The sequence below is a fragment of the Pocillopora damicornis genome, chromosome 6 (assembly GCF_964200805.1).
Source record: "Pocillopora damicornis chromosome 6, jaPocDami1.2, whole genome shotgun sequence".
NCBI classification, from domain to species: domain Eukaryota; kingdom Metazoa; phylum Cnidaria; class Anthozoa; order Scleractinia; family Pocilloporidae; genus Pocillopora; species Pocillopora damicornis.
The window spans coordinates 6084111-6101629 of NC_142675.1; the positions used below are offsets into that span (position 1 = coordinate 6084111).

Consider the following 17519-nt stretch of genomic DNA (forward strand, 5'->3'; position numbering starts at 1 on the left):
AAAAACTTTCCCCCTTAAATAAATAAATTTTGCGCTGTCCCACAAGGGACTCCCTGAAAACAATAATAAAAAATCTCTACAAATAAAAAACAAATGCTCCGAATAAAAAATTGTACTCTTCAAATAAACAAAATGGGTTCTGCATGGGGTTTATGATGTCGCCTCATGAGGAAAAAATGGAACAATTATTCTCTCTTGGTTCAATGATCACAATCTCAAACATTCTATCGCTACGTTCAGCCAACCTGGTCGAATCTTCACAATTTCAAACGTTTTTGCTGCGTTCAGCAAATCTCGTCGAATGTTCACAGTCTCAAACGTTTTCACTACGTTCAGCAAACCTCGTCGAATGTTTACGGTCTCAAACGTTTTAGCTACGTTCAGCAAACGTCGTTGAATATTCACAGTCTGGAACGTTTTCGGTACGTTCAGCAAACCTCGTCGCAAGGAGTTTATCCGTCAGTTTCAAAGTGGGCATCCGTAGAAGGACCGTGGGTGTCGCATTTCACAGAGAATTTGTTTATTGTTTCCCAAAATTCTACATTCGAATAAATGCTGTGGATAATTCATTCCAGAAACGACGTTAAAACTCGTAAATTTTCGCTTCCACTTCGAGCCACCGATCGCTTCAAAAATCACGAAATACTGACTAACTTACTTGCAACATGATGGTATTACCTTTACTGGTATTTGCGGCGTTAATTTTTCTCTCTTTTTGCGGCGTTTTTAGTTGCAATGTGTCTTTTCTTCAGAACGAGCCATCATTAATTCACGTTATATGTTTCAAGTGAAAAAAATCTAAATTCTAAATTTATCGATAAGCGAAATTTTATATCTGGGGAAACCCCCACAGGGGAAAAATCCAAGTACAAAAATAAACGGAGGTTTTCCGATGTCACACTATCGAAATCAAAATAGCAGTGCAGTTGTTTTACCAAACTGCATAAAGCTTTGAGGAAAAATTAAATTTGAGAGATTAAAAACAGCTCTGTTTGTAAAATGGAGACCTACATTCTGCTGAGGGTTTATTTTTTTAAATTATTTGTCTTGGTGTAGGACAGCGTGAAGTAAAACCTAAATAACGTGACGTCATTGTTCTGCTCTGATGATGCAATCATTACAAGAACGTAGCAATACGTACCTGGTGTTTGTAAGTCCTGCATCTTTTCTTATAAAAGTGCTTCTGGCTTCAACGTCGTACAAGCTTTCAGACGAGAAATTGCCATAAAAAAATCTCAGGAAATGGATCTTACACACGAAGGATATCGTTATAAGCTGATTGAAGTACAAACCGAGGAAGTAGAGGAAATGAACTCTGAAGAAAAGTTCAGCGATAGCGACAGATACATTTTAGATTGTCGAAATATCAAACCAGAAGACATTTTGAGCAAATTAACAGCATTCTACCACCAAATTAAACGGTCAAAAGTTTCCTATGTTTGGATAAACTGCAGCGAGGGAAAATTTCTCGAAATCAAGGAACGTTTAGTCAAATTATTGGCAGAAAATAATGAATTGTCTCGCGGCTTAAGAAATCACGCAATCTTGAAGTTGACCACACAAGATCATACAACAACTGTCATGGATGCTTTGAAAATAAGCATCGACGTTCTAAATTTTGGAAAAAGTCTTCTTGATGTTTATCGTCTAATGGATGCCCATCCCGGAATTCTGAATGGAAAAGTCCACTTGCACAATTCTCTTAAGAGAAAGCGGTCAGTCGAGATTGTTCCTTCGGATTCTGCTGCTGAATTGGTAAATAGGCCATACGCCGATCAACGTCGACCCGGTAAAAAAGTGTTTAAAGCCTTAAAAAAAATGGTAGGAAAACCAGATAACAAGGGGTCTAAAAAGAAATGTTACATGTGCAATGTAAGTTCGGTATTTGATCAACTCTGCGTTGATTGCCACTTTCTAAATGGCGAGATGAAGAAATCCTCGTGTGATTTAAAGGGGAGGTACGCTATAGTCACCGGAGGTCGAATCAAGATCGGCTTTGAGACAGCTCTCCGCTTGTTGAGAGACGATTGTTTCGTCATTGTCACCACTAGATTTCCGGCCAACGCTGTGGAACGGTTCAGCGGACAGGCAGATTTCAACGTTTGGAAGCACAGGCTAAAAATTGCACGTCTTGATCTCCAGAACATGCAATCAATCGAAGATTTCCTTGCCTATGTTCAACAGAGCATTCCTCACCTCGACATCTTAGTCAACAACGCCGCACAAACAATCTTTCGACCCTTTCCTTACTACCAGTCCCTCATCTCGGAGGAAGTAAAGAAACTACCAAACTTGGCCAAAGATGGGAACAATGTAGTCGTGAATCAAATCCAGGCTCTTGAACAGTTACATTCCATGATTTCAACTCCAAATCGATACCAGGCCCTTCCTTGGAAAACGAACACAATTGATTTTCCACCAGAAGAGAGAGACCAACATGGTGAGCCGCTAGACACTCGACCGAGAAACAGCTGGACGTATAATTTGGATGAAGTGCCACTAGAAGAGCTTCTGCAAGTTTTAACCATCAATGCTGTAGGCCCGTTCATCCTGACAGCTAAACTAAAACCACTCTTCAAACAAAGTCTTTTTCAGCGAAAATTCGTCGTGAACGTATCTGCCATGGAGGGGCAATTCTCACGAATCAACAAAGGTCACCGTCACCCACATACCAACATGGCCAAGGCAGCCTTGAACATGATGACTCGTACCAGTGGACTGGAGTTCCAGATGGACGGAATCTACATGACAGCTGTGGACACCGGCTGGGTCACTGACGAACGTCCGTTTCACCAAGCCCGGCTTGAAGCAGAGGTGAAAGGGTTTGTGCCTCCCCTCGATTGCCAGGATGGCGCCGCAAGGGTTTATCATCCGATTGTTCATGGGCTGAACCCCAAGAATTCGCCATACTTTGCTGTATTTCTGAAAGACTTTAAACCCAAAGACTGGTAATTTCATAATTATCTTAACAATAGTTATTATTATTGTTATTATTATTATTATTACTATTATTATTCGAATAAGTAAAGATTTGGTAAAGCATTTGACAATAAAAAACTGCGATAAAATATTATAAAGCATAACACGACGTTTCGACGTTTCCAGAACGTCATTATCAAGTAAACTAAAATAATAAAATCGAGTACATATATAATGAAGCGGTGAATAAATTACAAAACGTTAAAAGTTAAACAAAGAGTTTGGCCTTAATGGAATCGCTCTGGGTGTTTAAATTGGGCCTTATTGTTCTTATGTACAACATTTCATAAACAAGACAATCCCATTTCGTGCTACATTTTTTAAGCATTCTAAACTGGCTCTCATTGAGTAAATCAATGTTCCCATGGGCATCTCTCAGGTGGCGACCAATGGCAGAGTATCGATGATCAGCAATGCGTTGAAAGAAATGGCGCGTCGTATATCCGACGTAATTTGAATCACAGAAATCACATTTAAAACAGTAAACAACGCTATGCTGATTTACGATGCGTGGCTTGATTTCTTTAAGCTTTAGGTCCTGCTCAAGTTTCTTACTGGTGTAGACTGGTTGTACATCAATGCCAATTTTTGAACTGAGATCGCGCATTTGTCTTTTGGCAATGTTCACTGAGACTTGATCTTTGAAAGGAATACTGACTCTTAAAGTTTCATCAGATTTTTTCTTAGTATCTGGTGTAGAGGAATAATCACATTTGTCGATAATACAGTTCACCAAAGAACTAGGGTAACCAAAGCGATGAAACATAGATTTTAGATGCCTACACTCATCGACGAATGCTTGATGCGTAGAGGACAATTCCTTTGCACGATGAACCATTGTTTTGATAAGACACTTCTTGTAGCGCAAATCGGTGTGACTTTGAAAGTGAAGTAAAAGGCCCGTGTTCGTAGGTTTACGATAGACCTGAGTCTCCAGCTTGTTGCCGTTCTTTGTTATCAACGTTCCAATAAAAGGAATTGAATCGTTGTTGGAAAGTTCCATAGTGAAATGAATACTAGGGTGGAGTCCATTGAGTACATTGAGGAAACTTTCAGCTACATATATAACCATCAATTTTTTGGTCAAGCAAGTTAGACCGGCATAAAATGGCAGCAAATTCTACTGTGGACCTATTAATTACTTGAATGCATGTACAAAGCCTGTGATAGATAATTTGGTGAGATAAAAGCTTTTTACAGATAAAACGCAGATAAAACGCATTTATCAATGAGGAGATTTTCAGTAACATTGTTTGTCACCGTTGAGTGGGAAAACACACTGAACTCCACTTACCGACTAGGACAACTTGTGGAGATCTTAAAATGATCCCGCTCATGGTAAGAAATATGTGACTATTAAATAGATCGTATAGCTGAGACTCAATCAGCCAAAAATTACTCAATTTATCATATCAATTTTGAAATCATTAATTCTTCATCGTTGTAATCTAAATGGCACTCAACAGAGCGACTGATTTATTCACGTTTGATTTAGAGATAATAAACCAACAGTCTAAATGTATTATACACTCATGAAATTTATTGATGATCATAATTGGATTAAAAGGATACAAAGGCATTTGTTGTGGATACACCATTGTTTTTAGTATTTCCTTTGATTTGTTCTAAACCGACGATATATAACGCGAACTTTCGTCGGTTATCCTTAAAGGCTCGAGTAATTTCTTTGTCCAAAATTCTTGGTAAGACAAATAATCATATTTCTCTAAGATATTAACTTATTCCAACTTAAATAAAGAACAAATACAGACCTTTCTAGAAATATGATCTAGAAAATATTTACAGGCGAGTGCCATTGAAAAAAGTAAAGTGTACTTATTGTATTGGCTGGCAAGAGAACATGTTCAGTCTACGTATACTGAGAAAGATTAAGCGATCGGAAATAAATAATCTTTTCCTTTTGTAAGTATAATTAAAGGAAATTTACGAAAACAGTTCTTTTTTCACATATTACACGATTTGACTCCTTCAATGTCCCTACTCAGTATTACTCTTAACTCTGACCAGGGAAAAATTGAAACTCTCTGAAGAAAAGTAATAAAGCCTCAAAGATCCCAGACACGAATAAATCAGCTCTACAGTAAGTTTCGGGACAAATGGGCGCCACAGGACTACACTATCCTGGGATAGATAGCATCAATAGCAATTCCAGAACAAGGGGTTGCTGACACGAATAACGTAATTCCGCGGCACTTCTTAGAACAGACTGTTACCACAGGGAACCCTAACCCGACTTAGTCGGGATAGATGGTTCCTGCAGGGGTCCCAGACAAGACTCAGTCAGTTGCACAGTACGATTCGGGACAGACATTTGGTATGCCCCGCAAGTAATACACATAGAAAGTACCGCAGCTTCTCACTTTAATCCAAAGAGATTTATAGCAGCAGGAATTCCTGGTTGAGAAACAAACCTTTCTGCTAACAACACCATCTTCCACAGCAGGATGGACACCATTCATCCATCCAGGTCGAGCTGTACCACACATCGTATTACCCGGGCATGTCGTCGGAATCCGTTTACCAGCAGGTTCTACCATACGATACCAGCCTGGAATGATTGAATCGTCGCACTTGTATGGTCGAACAGCTGCGTAAGTTACTTTCCTGCGAGCATCGTTCAATTCGTGATATTCCACACATTCTAATGTGACAAAAAAATTAAGCAGATGGATAATTTAAAAAATGTCATGACAGGACGGATAATGCATGCACTGTAAGTACCTCCCGTTGTTCCATACAAAGCCTTAGAAAAGTTTTCTAAGGCTTTGTATGGGACAACGGTAGGTACTTACAGTCCACGCGTTTTTCCGTCCTGTCATGTAAAGTAGATCGATTCTTCACAAGTTCATTAGCACCCAATTACCAAATATATAATTTTAAATTGATGAAAACTCATTTTGTAAAAATTAATTAACTATAACTTGCCTGTCGGTTCGCAGCTAAAACCGTCACCGGAGAATCTAGTCTTACATGTGCAGTTATACGAACCTACAGTATTTCCACATGTCCCGTTACTATGGCAACCGTGAGATCCTTCGGTGCATTCATCGATATCTGAGTAACAAATTAAACAAGAAAATACAAATATAAATTTGATTTTTTTCCAAATTGATTTTGCGTTTTCAAACGAGTTTTGTTTCTAACCTTCACATTCGTTTTTTCCATCTCCCCCAAATCCTGGTTTACAAGCACAGAAGTAGGAACCATTTGTTTTTTTGCAAGTTGCGTGGCTATGACAGTCATGGAGGTTATCTTCGCATTCGTCGATATCTATAGATGATAAAAGGGCGTTACTAACTTAAAAGTCTCTTCTGTGTAGTTGTTACCATAGGATAAAGAGAATCCTTGGTTCCAAACTATCCACTCATTCCGAGCTCATGAATAGATTAGAAAAAGGTACCATTTACAATTAGTAGCCGGTTTGAACCCAGAAAGACGCGGTTTTGCTTACCTCTCATTCCCATGTTACAGTGGGTTAACAAGGAGTTTCCAGATCTGTTAAAATCCAACCAGTAACTACCGCTGACAGCTTTCTCTCCTTCACTTGCTAGAATCTCTTCACACGAATCAGCGGGCAGCTCAGGAATGGAACCGAGAGGAACTGGTGGCAAACATTTTAAGCCGACCAATGATGAGTACAAAAAGGCAAATTTTAATGCTTTCAAATCGAATACTGCCAAAAGATCACTGTTCAGCATTCTTCGTGTTTCTTTGTCTAGTTTTTTTTTCTATGTTCTTATCATTTTATGCCCGTTTGAACTTTCTAGTGCTCTTAAAAAACACACTAATTTAGCACATAGATCTCGATGAAATGCCAAAATTTCTCTTTTAACGAAAACACGATATCTTCACCATACGCTGTGAGTTCATAAACATTACTAATATTGGCTTCAACTGAGACTAATACTTCTCTAGCCAAGAAACATTAGGCCCCGGTTGTTCGAAGGTTAGTCAGCGCTATCCACTTGATAAAACTCTATCCAGTGGATAACGCTATACGTTTTGCTAATACTCATCCGAAGGAGAGCGATTTATCCGTGGGGTAGAGTTATGCGCCCTTTACACCACTAGGGCTAAGGTTCTTTCGATTTAGGTGTCTTTACCTCTATAGTAAACCTTTGTAATGTAATATCTGTCCTTGTTCTTTATGAAATCATCTGGCCTGGCGTCTTTGGTCCTGTTATTCAATTCACATATGCCTCTGAACATGACCATGTTGTAACTTTGACATCTGGTATCAGCGTTGCAGGCTTGTCTGCAGTCAGACGTGCCTGGACGAGCCTTGATCGTGTTGAAGGTGTGGGCTCTAAGCATCATTTGATAGTTGGAGTAGACATCGGCTCCACACTGCCAGCCGGATGTGTCTTGAGACATTAGAGACACCATACATAGCATGCAGGTCGCAAGACTCCCTCGGCGATCCATTGTTAATCTTCAGATCCCTGCATAAAAATAAAAGAAAAAAATGTCTTTTCGACGATGTTTTCCATTCTAGCCTTGCTCCCCGAGTGGTCTCTGTGTCCCATTGGTAAGCCATTAAATTCGAAATTCAAAGGAAAGTCCCATTTTTTCATGTCTCACGCAAGACGAAATAAGCATCTTTCTCTGCGTCATTACCAATACAAGATCACCGTTTTTCTTTTCCCAAAATCAATGTAAATGTCGTCTTCTCTAGACAGCCAAAAGTAAGAAATACAACTTGATCCCCGTAAATTTATTTGGCAACTCTGAGGTGCGTTGTTCTTGGCCATAAACTAATTGTAAACGAAAGGACGAAGCATGCCTTATGATATTTCAATTTCCTCTTCATTGCATTTATTTTTTCTTTTCATTTTTTTTTTTGTTCCTTGTCTTACCCATTTATGGACCACGACTTCGTCTCTGTACATCATGGTTACAACGCACGTTCAAAAACTTGGACCATGTCCAGTGACCTTGATCACGTATAAATACACAGCAAGTAAGCAGCGGACACAGACACAATAAATTATTGAGAAAATCAAGTGGCCGCACCAAAGAGTGTGTAATAAAAAAAAAAGTTACCAGAAAACTTAAAAGAATAGGATTTTTTGGATTTCTTTTTAACTTTCCTGAAGTAAATTTTAATTCTCTCTTGATATGATACCTTTCCTATTTAAAATGAGATCAATTTTAAAAAGCGCAAAAAAATTTGCACTTCAATTAGGAAACATGAATCTCTCGTAAGTTTCATCTCTAGATATCTTTTGCTTTGAATGTATTTGATTCTTGAAAATGCGATGCTCTATTGCAGTCGTTTGTATATAGTGTATTGTGCAAAAAATGTTGCAAAACTGTTTATATTCAGAAACGGAAGACTAGGAAGACAAATATAAATCAATAATTTGTTGTCTCTCAAAAATTGATAAAATTTTTAAGTGGCACAGAAAGCTTAAACCATGTACAGTAATTTTTTTCCCATGCTTTACTCATGAACAAGGTAAGTCTTGCATTTACCTGAATAATTCGAGCTGTGTTTGACAACGAAGAATTATATTTCTTCGATCAACGGCAATAAACGTTTGAAATTAGGGCCAGGAGAAGGTTAAAACTCATTTTATGCTGGTTCGTTAAGAGATCTGAGATAATTATACCCCGATAATACTGATTCATCCTTTATGAATTGAATAATATTAACGTTGGACTAGCATGCTTTGGTGCTACTCTGGTTTAAAGATTTTGGGAATGTAACCAAGAAGTTACAATTCATAGACTCAACGTTTCGACACTCCTATCTAGTGCCTTCATCGGGGTGATCTAGTCGCTGCAACAAGTCATTTTGTATGCTTACTAATTACTAATCTTAGACTTTTTCTTGAATCATATTCAAATGAAATATTCAACAAAACCTCTTTTAATCAAGTGTGGCCATTGTTAATTTATCACGTTTTTGAATGTTATTTCTTTCCGGCGTGGAGATGGCAATTTCAGTCTAGAGATCTTTGAAAGGTTGTGGCGACTCATTGCTTAAAATATGCTGGTGATGAATTGAACGTTCTTGCTTGTCTGACGAGGCGGTCAAGTTGTCATGTGTTACACATCATGCTTCGAGTTATTGGTTGATTTTCAACGCGTTTCATGATGTACTTTGCTAGAAAGATAAAATGGTTTCTGATGCGTGTTAACTCACTAGAACAACGCCTAAGTCCTGAAATCGACGTTATTCTTTTGGGCTCCGATTCCCGACCAATAATGTTCGAGAGGTTGTGATACTTATGATGGAGATTCACTACTAGTTAGGTATTAATGTATACTAAAACAGAGGGTAGCGTTGAAGACGCGCTCTAATTGGCTACACAAACTCCGAATATCTTTGCTATTTACAAAATATTGTAATAGTTGCGGGAATATATGAATTGTAATTATTTTTTTGTGCTATATTACCTGACTGTACACATGTTTTAGTATATATATGCTAAAACAACTATTCACCTAAGTGTCGGAGGCTGGCGTTAGATATTAACTTCGCTTGTTCGCGCTTAATTGAAATCGACCACTAACCACGAGCACCTCCATTTCAGTGAATAGTTGATAATCATCTTTTGTCTCACAAGATGATCAGTATCTAATCTTCTAAAAAGGGTGAAAATCGTCTAATTACAGTGGAGGATAATTTTTTAGGTTGATGGGAAACCTACCGTTTTCGTCACCTGACGAAGACCAGCTGTATGCGGACGAAACGTCGTGATCCACGTTGGAAGTGAGTACATCGTGAGACAAGCGAGGTAACTTAATTACTACTCAAGTCTTGACATTTTGCGATTCATACATTAATGAATGATTGAGAAAAAAATTGAACTGACGTTTTTTCTAAGTATTTTCAATGATTTGAGCCTCGTCAAAGCTGGCTCAAAGCTAATTTGTTTTTATCAACTGAGTTGAAAGGCCACTGCAAAAGTTTACTAAAGCTTACGTTTCGAGTGTTAGCTCTTCGTCAGAGCGATTAAATGAATAGGCTGTTTTACAGTTGTGTACTTATTTGCCAAGCTTTTGATTTGAAGTGAGGCTGAAGGCGACCTTGTTGTGATAGAGACGAATACCAAATAGCATAATAACAAAGTAATTTACATTTGAAAAGCAGCAAGGTTTGTATCATAACAAGGTCACCCTTAGCCTCACTCTTGTCAGAAGGCTTAACAACCAAGCACGCGACTGTAAAATGGACTATTGTGAGTTTGGTGTGGTTACATCCAGACAGGTGGATCTACATACACTTTTGTTGGGAACATGGTAACGTGGAAAACACACGCAAAGATAAGTAAGTTGAATGAAAAGCGTTTGTTGATACCGCAGGGAGTAAAAGTACCGATTTAAAAGACAACTGCCTAAACAAGTCTAAACAGGTTTCGATGCGTCACTGTCATTCATTTCTACGTCACGAAGCTTATTTCAGCTGCAGTTTGATTCAGTAAAGGAGAGCAATGAAACAACATTCACCGCATAACTTTAAACATTATTGCATGGTGGGTGGAAAAAATATGGCGGATAAGTCTTTCCAAAATGGTTTTAAACGCATGATGCTATCGTAGATGTATTCAAGGAGAATCATCGAGGGGGCGTTTTTTAACCGAGTTTTGGTTGATTTTTGCTTTTATTCGCAGTATTATATTTCTCTTTCTTGGTTTGTGATTACTTAACAAAGGGAGACCATCCCACTCTCTAAGCCTCTTAGCTAATTCTAAACTCGCCCACCCACTCACCCATTACTTATACACCTATTTTACCGTATCGCTACGTCACCAAATCTTTCATTAGTATTCATGTAAATGCACCGCTGAGCTCAGAGATGAAACTTAAATAAGTTGCTGTTATGATTCCTGTTCTCCGACCACGTTCAATTTTAAGACTTCAAGTTCTCGTTCTTTCTTTTCTTTTTCTTTCTTTCTTTTTTTTTCTGTTTTTTGTTGTAGGATTGTTGAAAACTAAACAAAGTTTTTATATCGTATTAATTTTTTAGAGTTATTATTCTGCTACTGTGTAAAATTTTTTCTCGCGCAGCATTTTCGTTACGTAACGGTCGTCTTCGTTGTTTTCCTTAAATAATTACTGTCTTGTCTGCGCCACGCTCAAAATTTTTTCTTACAACACAAGATCTTGACAAACTCTACACGAAATGCTCTGTTCATAACTCCATAGATAAAAACATTTATAGCACTGCTGGTTGCTCCAAAGTACGTGCTTACAAGGTACACTTGGCGCGGTACTGTCCACAAATCTATGAATCTAATACACTCCACGACCATTACAGGACCCCAGCAAATACAGAACCCTAAGGTTACCGCGAACAACAACTGAGCAAGTCTTATGTCCTCGACACTACTGCTGATCCTTAGTCCTCTCTCAGTTGAGACCCTAAGACGCTGACGACTTATGGCGCGAAATACTTTATGGTAGAGGATAATAACAACTGCCATAGGCACAGGTATGTTAATAATTAGCGTGCTGGTGAAGAGGGCAATAAATTCCGGCGTAAATGACGGGGTGGAGTAACAGATCACGGTACCAGGGTGAAAATTAAACGTCGAAAGGCCAAGGATGAAAGGAAGAGCGCTGCAGATGAGAGCCCATGCCCAGACGAAAAAAACAGAGGTCATGGTCAGTTTGGAAGTATAAAGGTTTGGGTATAGATTTGAATGAACCACTCGGGTGTATCTGTTGCAAGCAGTTAGCGCCATTGTGTGTAAAGAAGCGATGCTGAAAGCGAATACGAAGTAGCCTTGCAGTTGACATGCCCAGTCACCGAAGGGCCACCTGCTGAGAATTAGTGCTCCTGCCGAAAACGGCAACGAAAAGACTGAAGTTAGCAGATCCGTTAGCGCCAGGGAGATGATGAAGTAATTTGGAATGATCCTCAGTCTTGAGTTTTTGTAAAAGGCGAGGCAAACCATTGAATTCCCAAAAAACGCCACGAAATCGATCAAAAGGAGAACGAATGACTCCAAAACTACCAACAAGACAGGTCTCGATTTCAACTCAAGAGCCAAGATATCTTGATCTGTTGCCTTTGCAACTGTAGGTTGTACAATCGAGGTGTTGATGGAAGCGTTCGAGATGGATGAGAGTTGCGCCATCAATTTTTAAAGTGCACGTCCAAAAGCAAAGTCTTCTTTTGTTGTTCAATGCAGACGATCCGAGTGTTATGACGAGGGGAAATGAGCATATAGTGTGTGGTAGTTTTATCCACTACAATTTCATCTAATAGTTTGAACATCACGTAAATTATAAGATTCGATGCGAAGAGCCGAAAATGGATCTCGTGACGTCGGTGACACCTTGCTGTGAGAAAACAAAAGACAACTTTAATTACGATAGGAATAGCCGCAGATGGCGTGCTTGGGATTAAATGAAAGCTCGTTTTCAATTGGCTGAGGTAGCAGACAGCTTCTTGTAAACACTCTAATTTGCAGTGAAACAGGAAGTTACAAGGGAAAATCCTGATTCTGCTCATGATATTGAAAACAGAACACTGACTAATTTCTTCTGTTTTCAGTCCTTTTCCACTTAATCGAGTTTGTTCGTGTACAGACGTAGCCGTCGGATATGCCCAAAGCTAATAACGAAACAAATATTCATGTGATAAGCATATGATAAGTAAGATATTCAAAAGAGCGATCCAATACGACAGTTTGCTATGGAAAGATGACACGTATTTGTCTTCGCTTCGCAAACTGCAAATAAATGTTAACATATAAAAAATTCTTTAAGGTTAATCTTTTCAACTCAGACAACAAAAACGAGGAAGCTGGAAATCACCCATCACTTTGTAAGAGCCCAATTGTTTAAAGTCTTCCGCTATTTCAAGTCCAGGGCATGTTCAGTTGAGGTGGCATAAACAGAAAAAAATAGAAAGAGAAAGGGCGAGAGAAGGAAGAAAGAAAAAACTGGACTGGAGGGTCACCAGTCTGTAAGTTACCTCTTTCTATAATCATCATGGCTCAGTTGTATAAAGATTGCATGACGCTATCTAACGAATAAATTGCTATGCGATGGATGAGTGATAGCAAAACGTATAGCATTATCCACCATATAAAGTTTCATCCAGTGGATCGTGTTATTTAACCTTCGAACAACCGTGGCCAAAGTTTTTGGAATTTATTTTTCACGACAAGTAATATCATCGGTACAGACCGCTAACTTTAAACTTAACAACAGGGTGAATAACATTTCCGCATCGTTAATTTATTCAATAAAAACATCTTAGTGGTTTCAAGATGAGATGAAACGCGGCACTTTAATGAGTGCATGTACTTTGGTCTAAAAATATTTTTGGTTTTTTCATTTCCTGAGTATAAAGTAATAGCTTTTCTTACAAAGAAGCTATCTTTTAGCATCAAGGGGTCGTAAGTCCCGTTATGATCTCTTGAGATGAAGAATTAGATTGAATCGCGCTGGGATTTTCCAATGTTCCTAAACGTGATTAATTTTTCAATTCCTCTATAAGATGATTCTTGGATCAATTATTCTTCCGAAAAATTAAATAAGCAGTGGAAAAAACAGCGGATATTTACAACAATAACTACTTAAACTTTTAAGTTTTTCTTGCCGGTCTTCACCTTATTAATGACTGTCAACAAATTAAACGAAAATCATTCAGTTCTTTGCTAAAGACAAAATAGTGTTTTTTCCAACATAGTAGGAAAGATTGTGACACAAACATGAGCAATTTTAAAGGGAGGGAAAAAAAGTCCTCTAGCAGCAAGGATTTTTTTTAATTTGTTGTGAAGAGTAAATTTTTATCCACAATTAATTCTTGTTTTTAATTTTAATGTTAATTTTATCCAAATGTTATCTTTGTTTTGTGTCATGAGTCAATTTGATTGTGTCTGTGAATCTAACATATGATTAATTTATAGCTTTCCCATCGCATTCGTTGTCTTTGTAAGAGATCTGGTTCATTCTGGGTGAAAATGGCAACAATAGTCTTTTTTCATTTCTAAGTTGTTTCGTCTATTCCAAAAACCAACGTCCATTACAACTTCTATAATTTCATAATGACCAAACTCCACTGGGATCTTGTTTTCATCCATCTATAATAGTAAATTGATGTTTATATAGGAAGCTTGATTCGTCGCCCCCGCTGAGTGGTAGCTGCGGTACTCGTGCTAAGACAAATTGTCTCTTTTTTTATGAGTGAAAGTAATTGCGAATAAATTCAAAAAAATAGCTCAAAGTTACCATCTTTCATCTTTTGCAAATGTTTAGCGTGGTGGAAAAAGACGTCAGTTGCTGAAAAATTCGGTCATCAAGAAAAGTACATAGAAAGAAATTTTTAATGAAATCATGGTGCACAATAGTTTATTGCCTTAATTGAAAACTTTGTAAGCCCGGGGGGTGCGTGCCCTCGTATAGGCTACAAGATGTATCTGATACCAAAGAATTTAGTGTTTGAACCGTTTTGGTCTGACTGCTAAGAAAGAGAATGCAAACAGTTTATAATCCCTTGCTGCTAACGATATGAAATCGATTAAGGTTTGCTGTACACCTCAGAATTGGAATGTTCTTTGTTTTTTGCTTCGTTCTCTGTTTGTTTTTTCTTTAAATTAACAACTAATCAAGCCACCTGAAATATCGATCAACATCATGGATAGAAACTTGAATCAAGTCTACAATAAGTTAAGCCTCAGTTTGATCTGAAAAATTTTTCTCGCAAGCCAAATCAGTGATCCTGACCATTCAGCGTTTTTCCCTCGGAGGGATAGGGCTGGCTGGCTGGCAGAACGACTCAGACATTTTCCTTTTTCCTGAGCAAAATCACACATTGAGGCTTAAAGAATCGTCTGGCTTTGAGAGATTCCCAGATAATTTTTGCGACTGATAGGTCACATTTCCAATTGAATCGTCCAGCTGCCAAGCTTTGAATGCGGGCTACAAACCTAAAGAACTCACTGAAAAAGTGAACTGATATAAAAAATATCCGTATAAAAAAAGACGACAACAACAATCACACGTTTTTAAATAATCAACTATGACAAAAGGTCGCTTTCTATTCTTATCTTTTAGAAATCATACCTTGTACTGAAGCTCATGATATTGAACAAAAGACATGTGTAACGACGGACACATCTGTGAGGTCAACTCTAAATGGATATGTCTGATGAATAGATGGAAGGGAAACGATTTTTAAGACTAGAATTGCACGGTGACAATAATATGCTTTTGAGGCTATTTTAACGTAAAAATAGTGCCTAGTCATATGCCCACGAATAGGTCTTCGACAGAGGATACAAGAACAAAAGATTATTTATTCAAGATGACTGACCATTTGACTTCCCTATAAAGCTCTTAAACATTACGAATTCCGGAAGGTGGGAGGACATGTCTGATATACAGCGACTGAGAATGATTGAATAAGAAACAAAACACTTGAACGTATTGGCTCTGGCACTATTGCGTGTCTCCTTTCTCAAGGAATTTAATGGAATTTTGAAGTGCTTTTACGATGAAATTTGCAGCTGTCCAATTCAAGCTTTTTGTAATCAATTTGAAGAAAATTGCTACTTACTGTTTTCAAATAAATTTTTTCTTTCATTTCCTTTAAGTCCATAAATGACACAAATTAGCAACCTATTTCGTAATAGTAAAATCTTGGTACGGTCTGCCTATGAATTTTATATTCATTTCACATGAAAGTTTTACGTGCAGGTCAAATTTTTCGTGTCAATTGAGGCGGTTTTAAGAGCATTTATAACAAAGTTCGGATCTGACGCGCGTTCTCATTGGCTTAAAAAACCTATTTTATCAAAGTAAAAAGCTCGGAGCCAAAGCTGTTACGCCATCTATCAATTTGTACAATAATATCAGACCATTTCCTGGACTTCTCTTTAACATTTTTTTGTTAAATGATCCAAAAGTTTTATATGAACTGAAAAACAAATACGAAAACGACTCTTGGCTTCAATTAATACAGAGCAACCTTTAAGTAACAGCACAAACTACAAGGAGATAGAAAGTGAAATTTCGGTACAAGCAAACTAGCATATTTGTTAAGGACTTATACAAATCATGCAGTCAGAGCAACTGCAATCAAGCTGTGGTCCATCGCGGCTAGCTCATCAGGGTGATCTCTGTTTATCGCAACGAAGCAAGTCTCAGAAATTTGATCGTTTTCCCTTGGAGTGAATTACCAAGAGCTTGTTTCAACATTTTTTCCGATGCGTTGAGTGGAAGGCCTCATTAGTCAGAAGCTTTTACGGACGCTGTTACCTCGAGCAAACATAACGAGCCACAATTCACTGAATATTTCATTTCAGAATTGTGTATTTAGACTTAAAAGCTGAGAGCAAAATTTTTGAGTTTGACTCAAGAAGTAGGGGGGAAACGAGACGTGCTTCTTTCTGCTCTGGCCGCTTTCTGCGTGCTTTACAACAGAACATAACACGGTCAAGGCTTCTTTATTTGTTAAATAAAAAGAAAAAAGTTGATTTTACGTGCTTTTCAACTAGTTCTTTAAGCTGACATGGAAAAAAGCCTCGACCCACGCACGCTCTATGGCCTTAAGAGCCTCATCAGTGATACGTGAGTTAACGGAACAACTCCTTTAACTCCGAAGAGTGATTAGCAACTAATTTATTCAAGAGATTATGAACCAGTTTACAATCTCTTTATTTCTCCCAACAGTGTTACCTCTGAATCAAACATTAAGTTCTTGAGAGCAAAGGATATGAACGCAAACGCAAGAAGCTCTTGACTGTAAGACAAATTCCTTTGGTAAGTTCCATAGGAAATGTGTAAAGAACAGTATGGAGAAGTTACATGCTGTTAAAACCAGACCTTCTTGGGGGCGCCTAGGAGACGAGACAATACCAACCAAGAGTACATTAACATTACTGTCTACTTATCTTCTCGCAAAGTTAATTGCACTTTTCATTTAATTTCAAAGCAATGGCCAATCGAATGTTGAAAGTATTCCAAAATTGCGTTGGCTCATTTTCCTTCGTAATGTGATTGGTCAAAAAAAACTCGCACCACTCTCTAGACCAATCAGACGCAGAACTAAAATTAATCACCGCCCGCGTTTTCCAGCGCTTCGGGTAGTTGGGTTATCTTTATTTGGATTTATGTTTGGCTCTTATATAGAGATATTATATAATTTTTTTTCTAATCGGCTGTTTTTTTTGGCCTTAGTTTTGGTTTTGCGACACCCAATCGAAAAGAGCTTAAGCCTTATCATAAAATACTGAGAGACTAAATTCGTCTGTTTAACCATTCATTCGTTTATTTAAATATTTATTTATTCATTTGATATTCTGTTCATTTTTCACTCAGACCGCCAGGGGGCAAAAAAAATAGAGAACTCGATTAAAAGTCACAATTTATCGTCCAAGGCGCCGAGGCCTCCTGTCTTGCAAGAACACGCTTTAGTCTTTATTGAAAAACTTTTCATCTAGAAATCGGCGAGGCACGAAGTGTCTACGACCTCTTTGATTCGTAAATTGCCGCTCAAATGCCTGACAAACGAGGGAGTATGAGTCAGTCTCTTTTCCAGGCTACGCCGCAAAGAG

At 38.1% G+C, this 17519-nt stretch overlaps 4 protein-coding genes across 4 annotated transcripts; 1 reads left to right on the top strand and 3 right to left on the bottom strand.

Annotated features, from left to right (window-relative positions):
- Window positions 1-1149: 1149 nt before the first annotated feature.
- Window positions 1150-3185, top strand: LOC113676592 (uncharacterized). Its single transcript, XM_027193267.2, has one exon. It carries the CDS (start codon window positions 1243-1245, stop codon window positions 2950-2952), a length of 1710 nt encoding a protein of 569 aa, XP_027049068.2. The 5' UTR covers window positions 1150-1242; the 3' UTR covers window positions 2953-3185.
- LOC149043646 (uncharacterized) lies at window positions 3059-4184 on the bottom strand. Its single transcript, XM_089210482.1, has one exon. The coding sequence runs from the start codon at window positions 4049-4051 to the stop codon at window positions 3188-3190; it is 864 nt and encodes a 287-aa protein (XP_089066608.1). The 5' UTR covers window positions 4052-4184; the 3' UTR covers window positions 3059-3187.
- Window positions 4185-5130: 946 nt separating this feature from the next.
- On the bottom strand, window positions 5131-7489 carry LOC113676591 (uromodulin). Its single transcript, XM_089210096.1, has 5 exons — window positions 7104-7489; window positions 6452-6601; window positions 6145-6270; window positions 5926-6054; window positions 5131-5641 (listed from the first exon to the last, which is right to left on the bottom strand). Exons 1-5 carry the CDS (start codon window positions 7423-7425, stop codon window positions 5277-5279), a joined length of 1092 nt encoding a protein of 363 aa, XP_089066222.1. The 5' UTR covers window positions 7426-7489; the 3' UTR covers window positions 5131-5276.
- A 3101-nt stretch (window positions 7490-10590) lies between these two features.
- LOC113676575 (melatonin receptor type 1B-B) lies at window positions 10591-12270 on the bottom strand. The gene has a single exon (XM_089210478.1). It carries the CDS (start codon window positions 12087-12089, stop codon window positions 11085-11087), a length of 1005 nt encoding a protein of 334 aa, XP_089066604.1. The 5' UTR covers window positions 12090-12270; the 3' UTR covers window positions 10591-11084.
- Between the last annotated feature and the right edge of the window lie 5249 nt (window positions 12271-17519).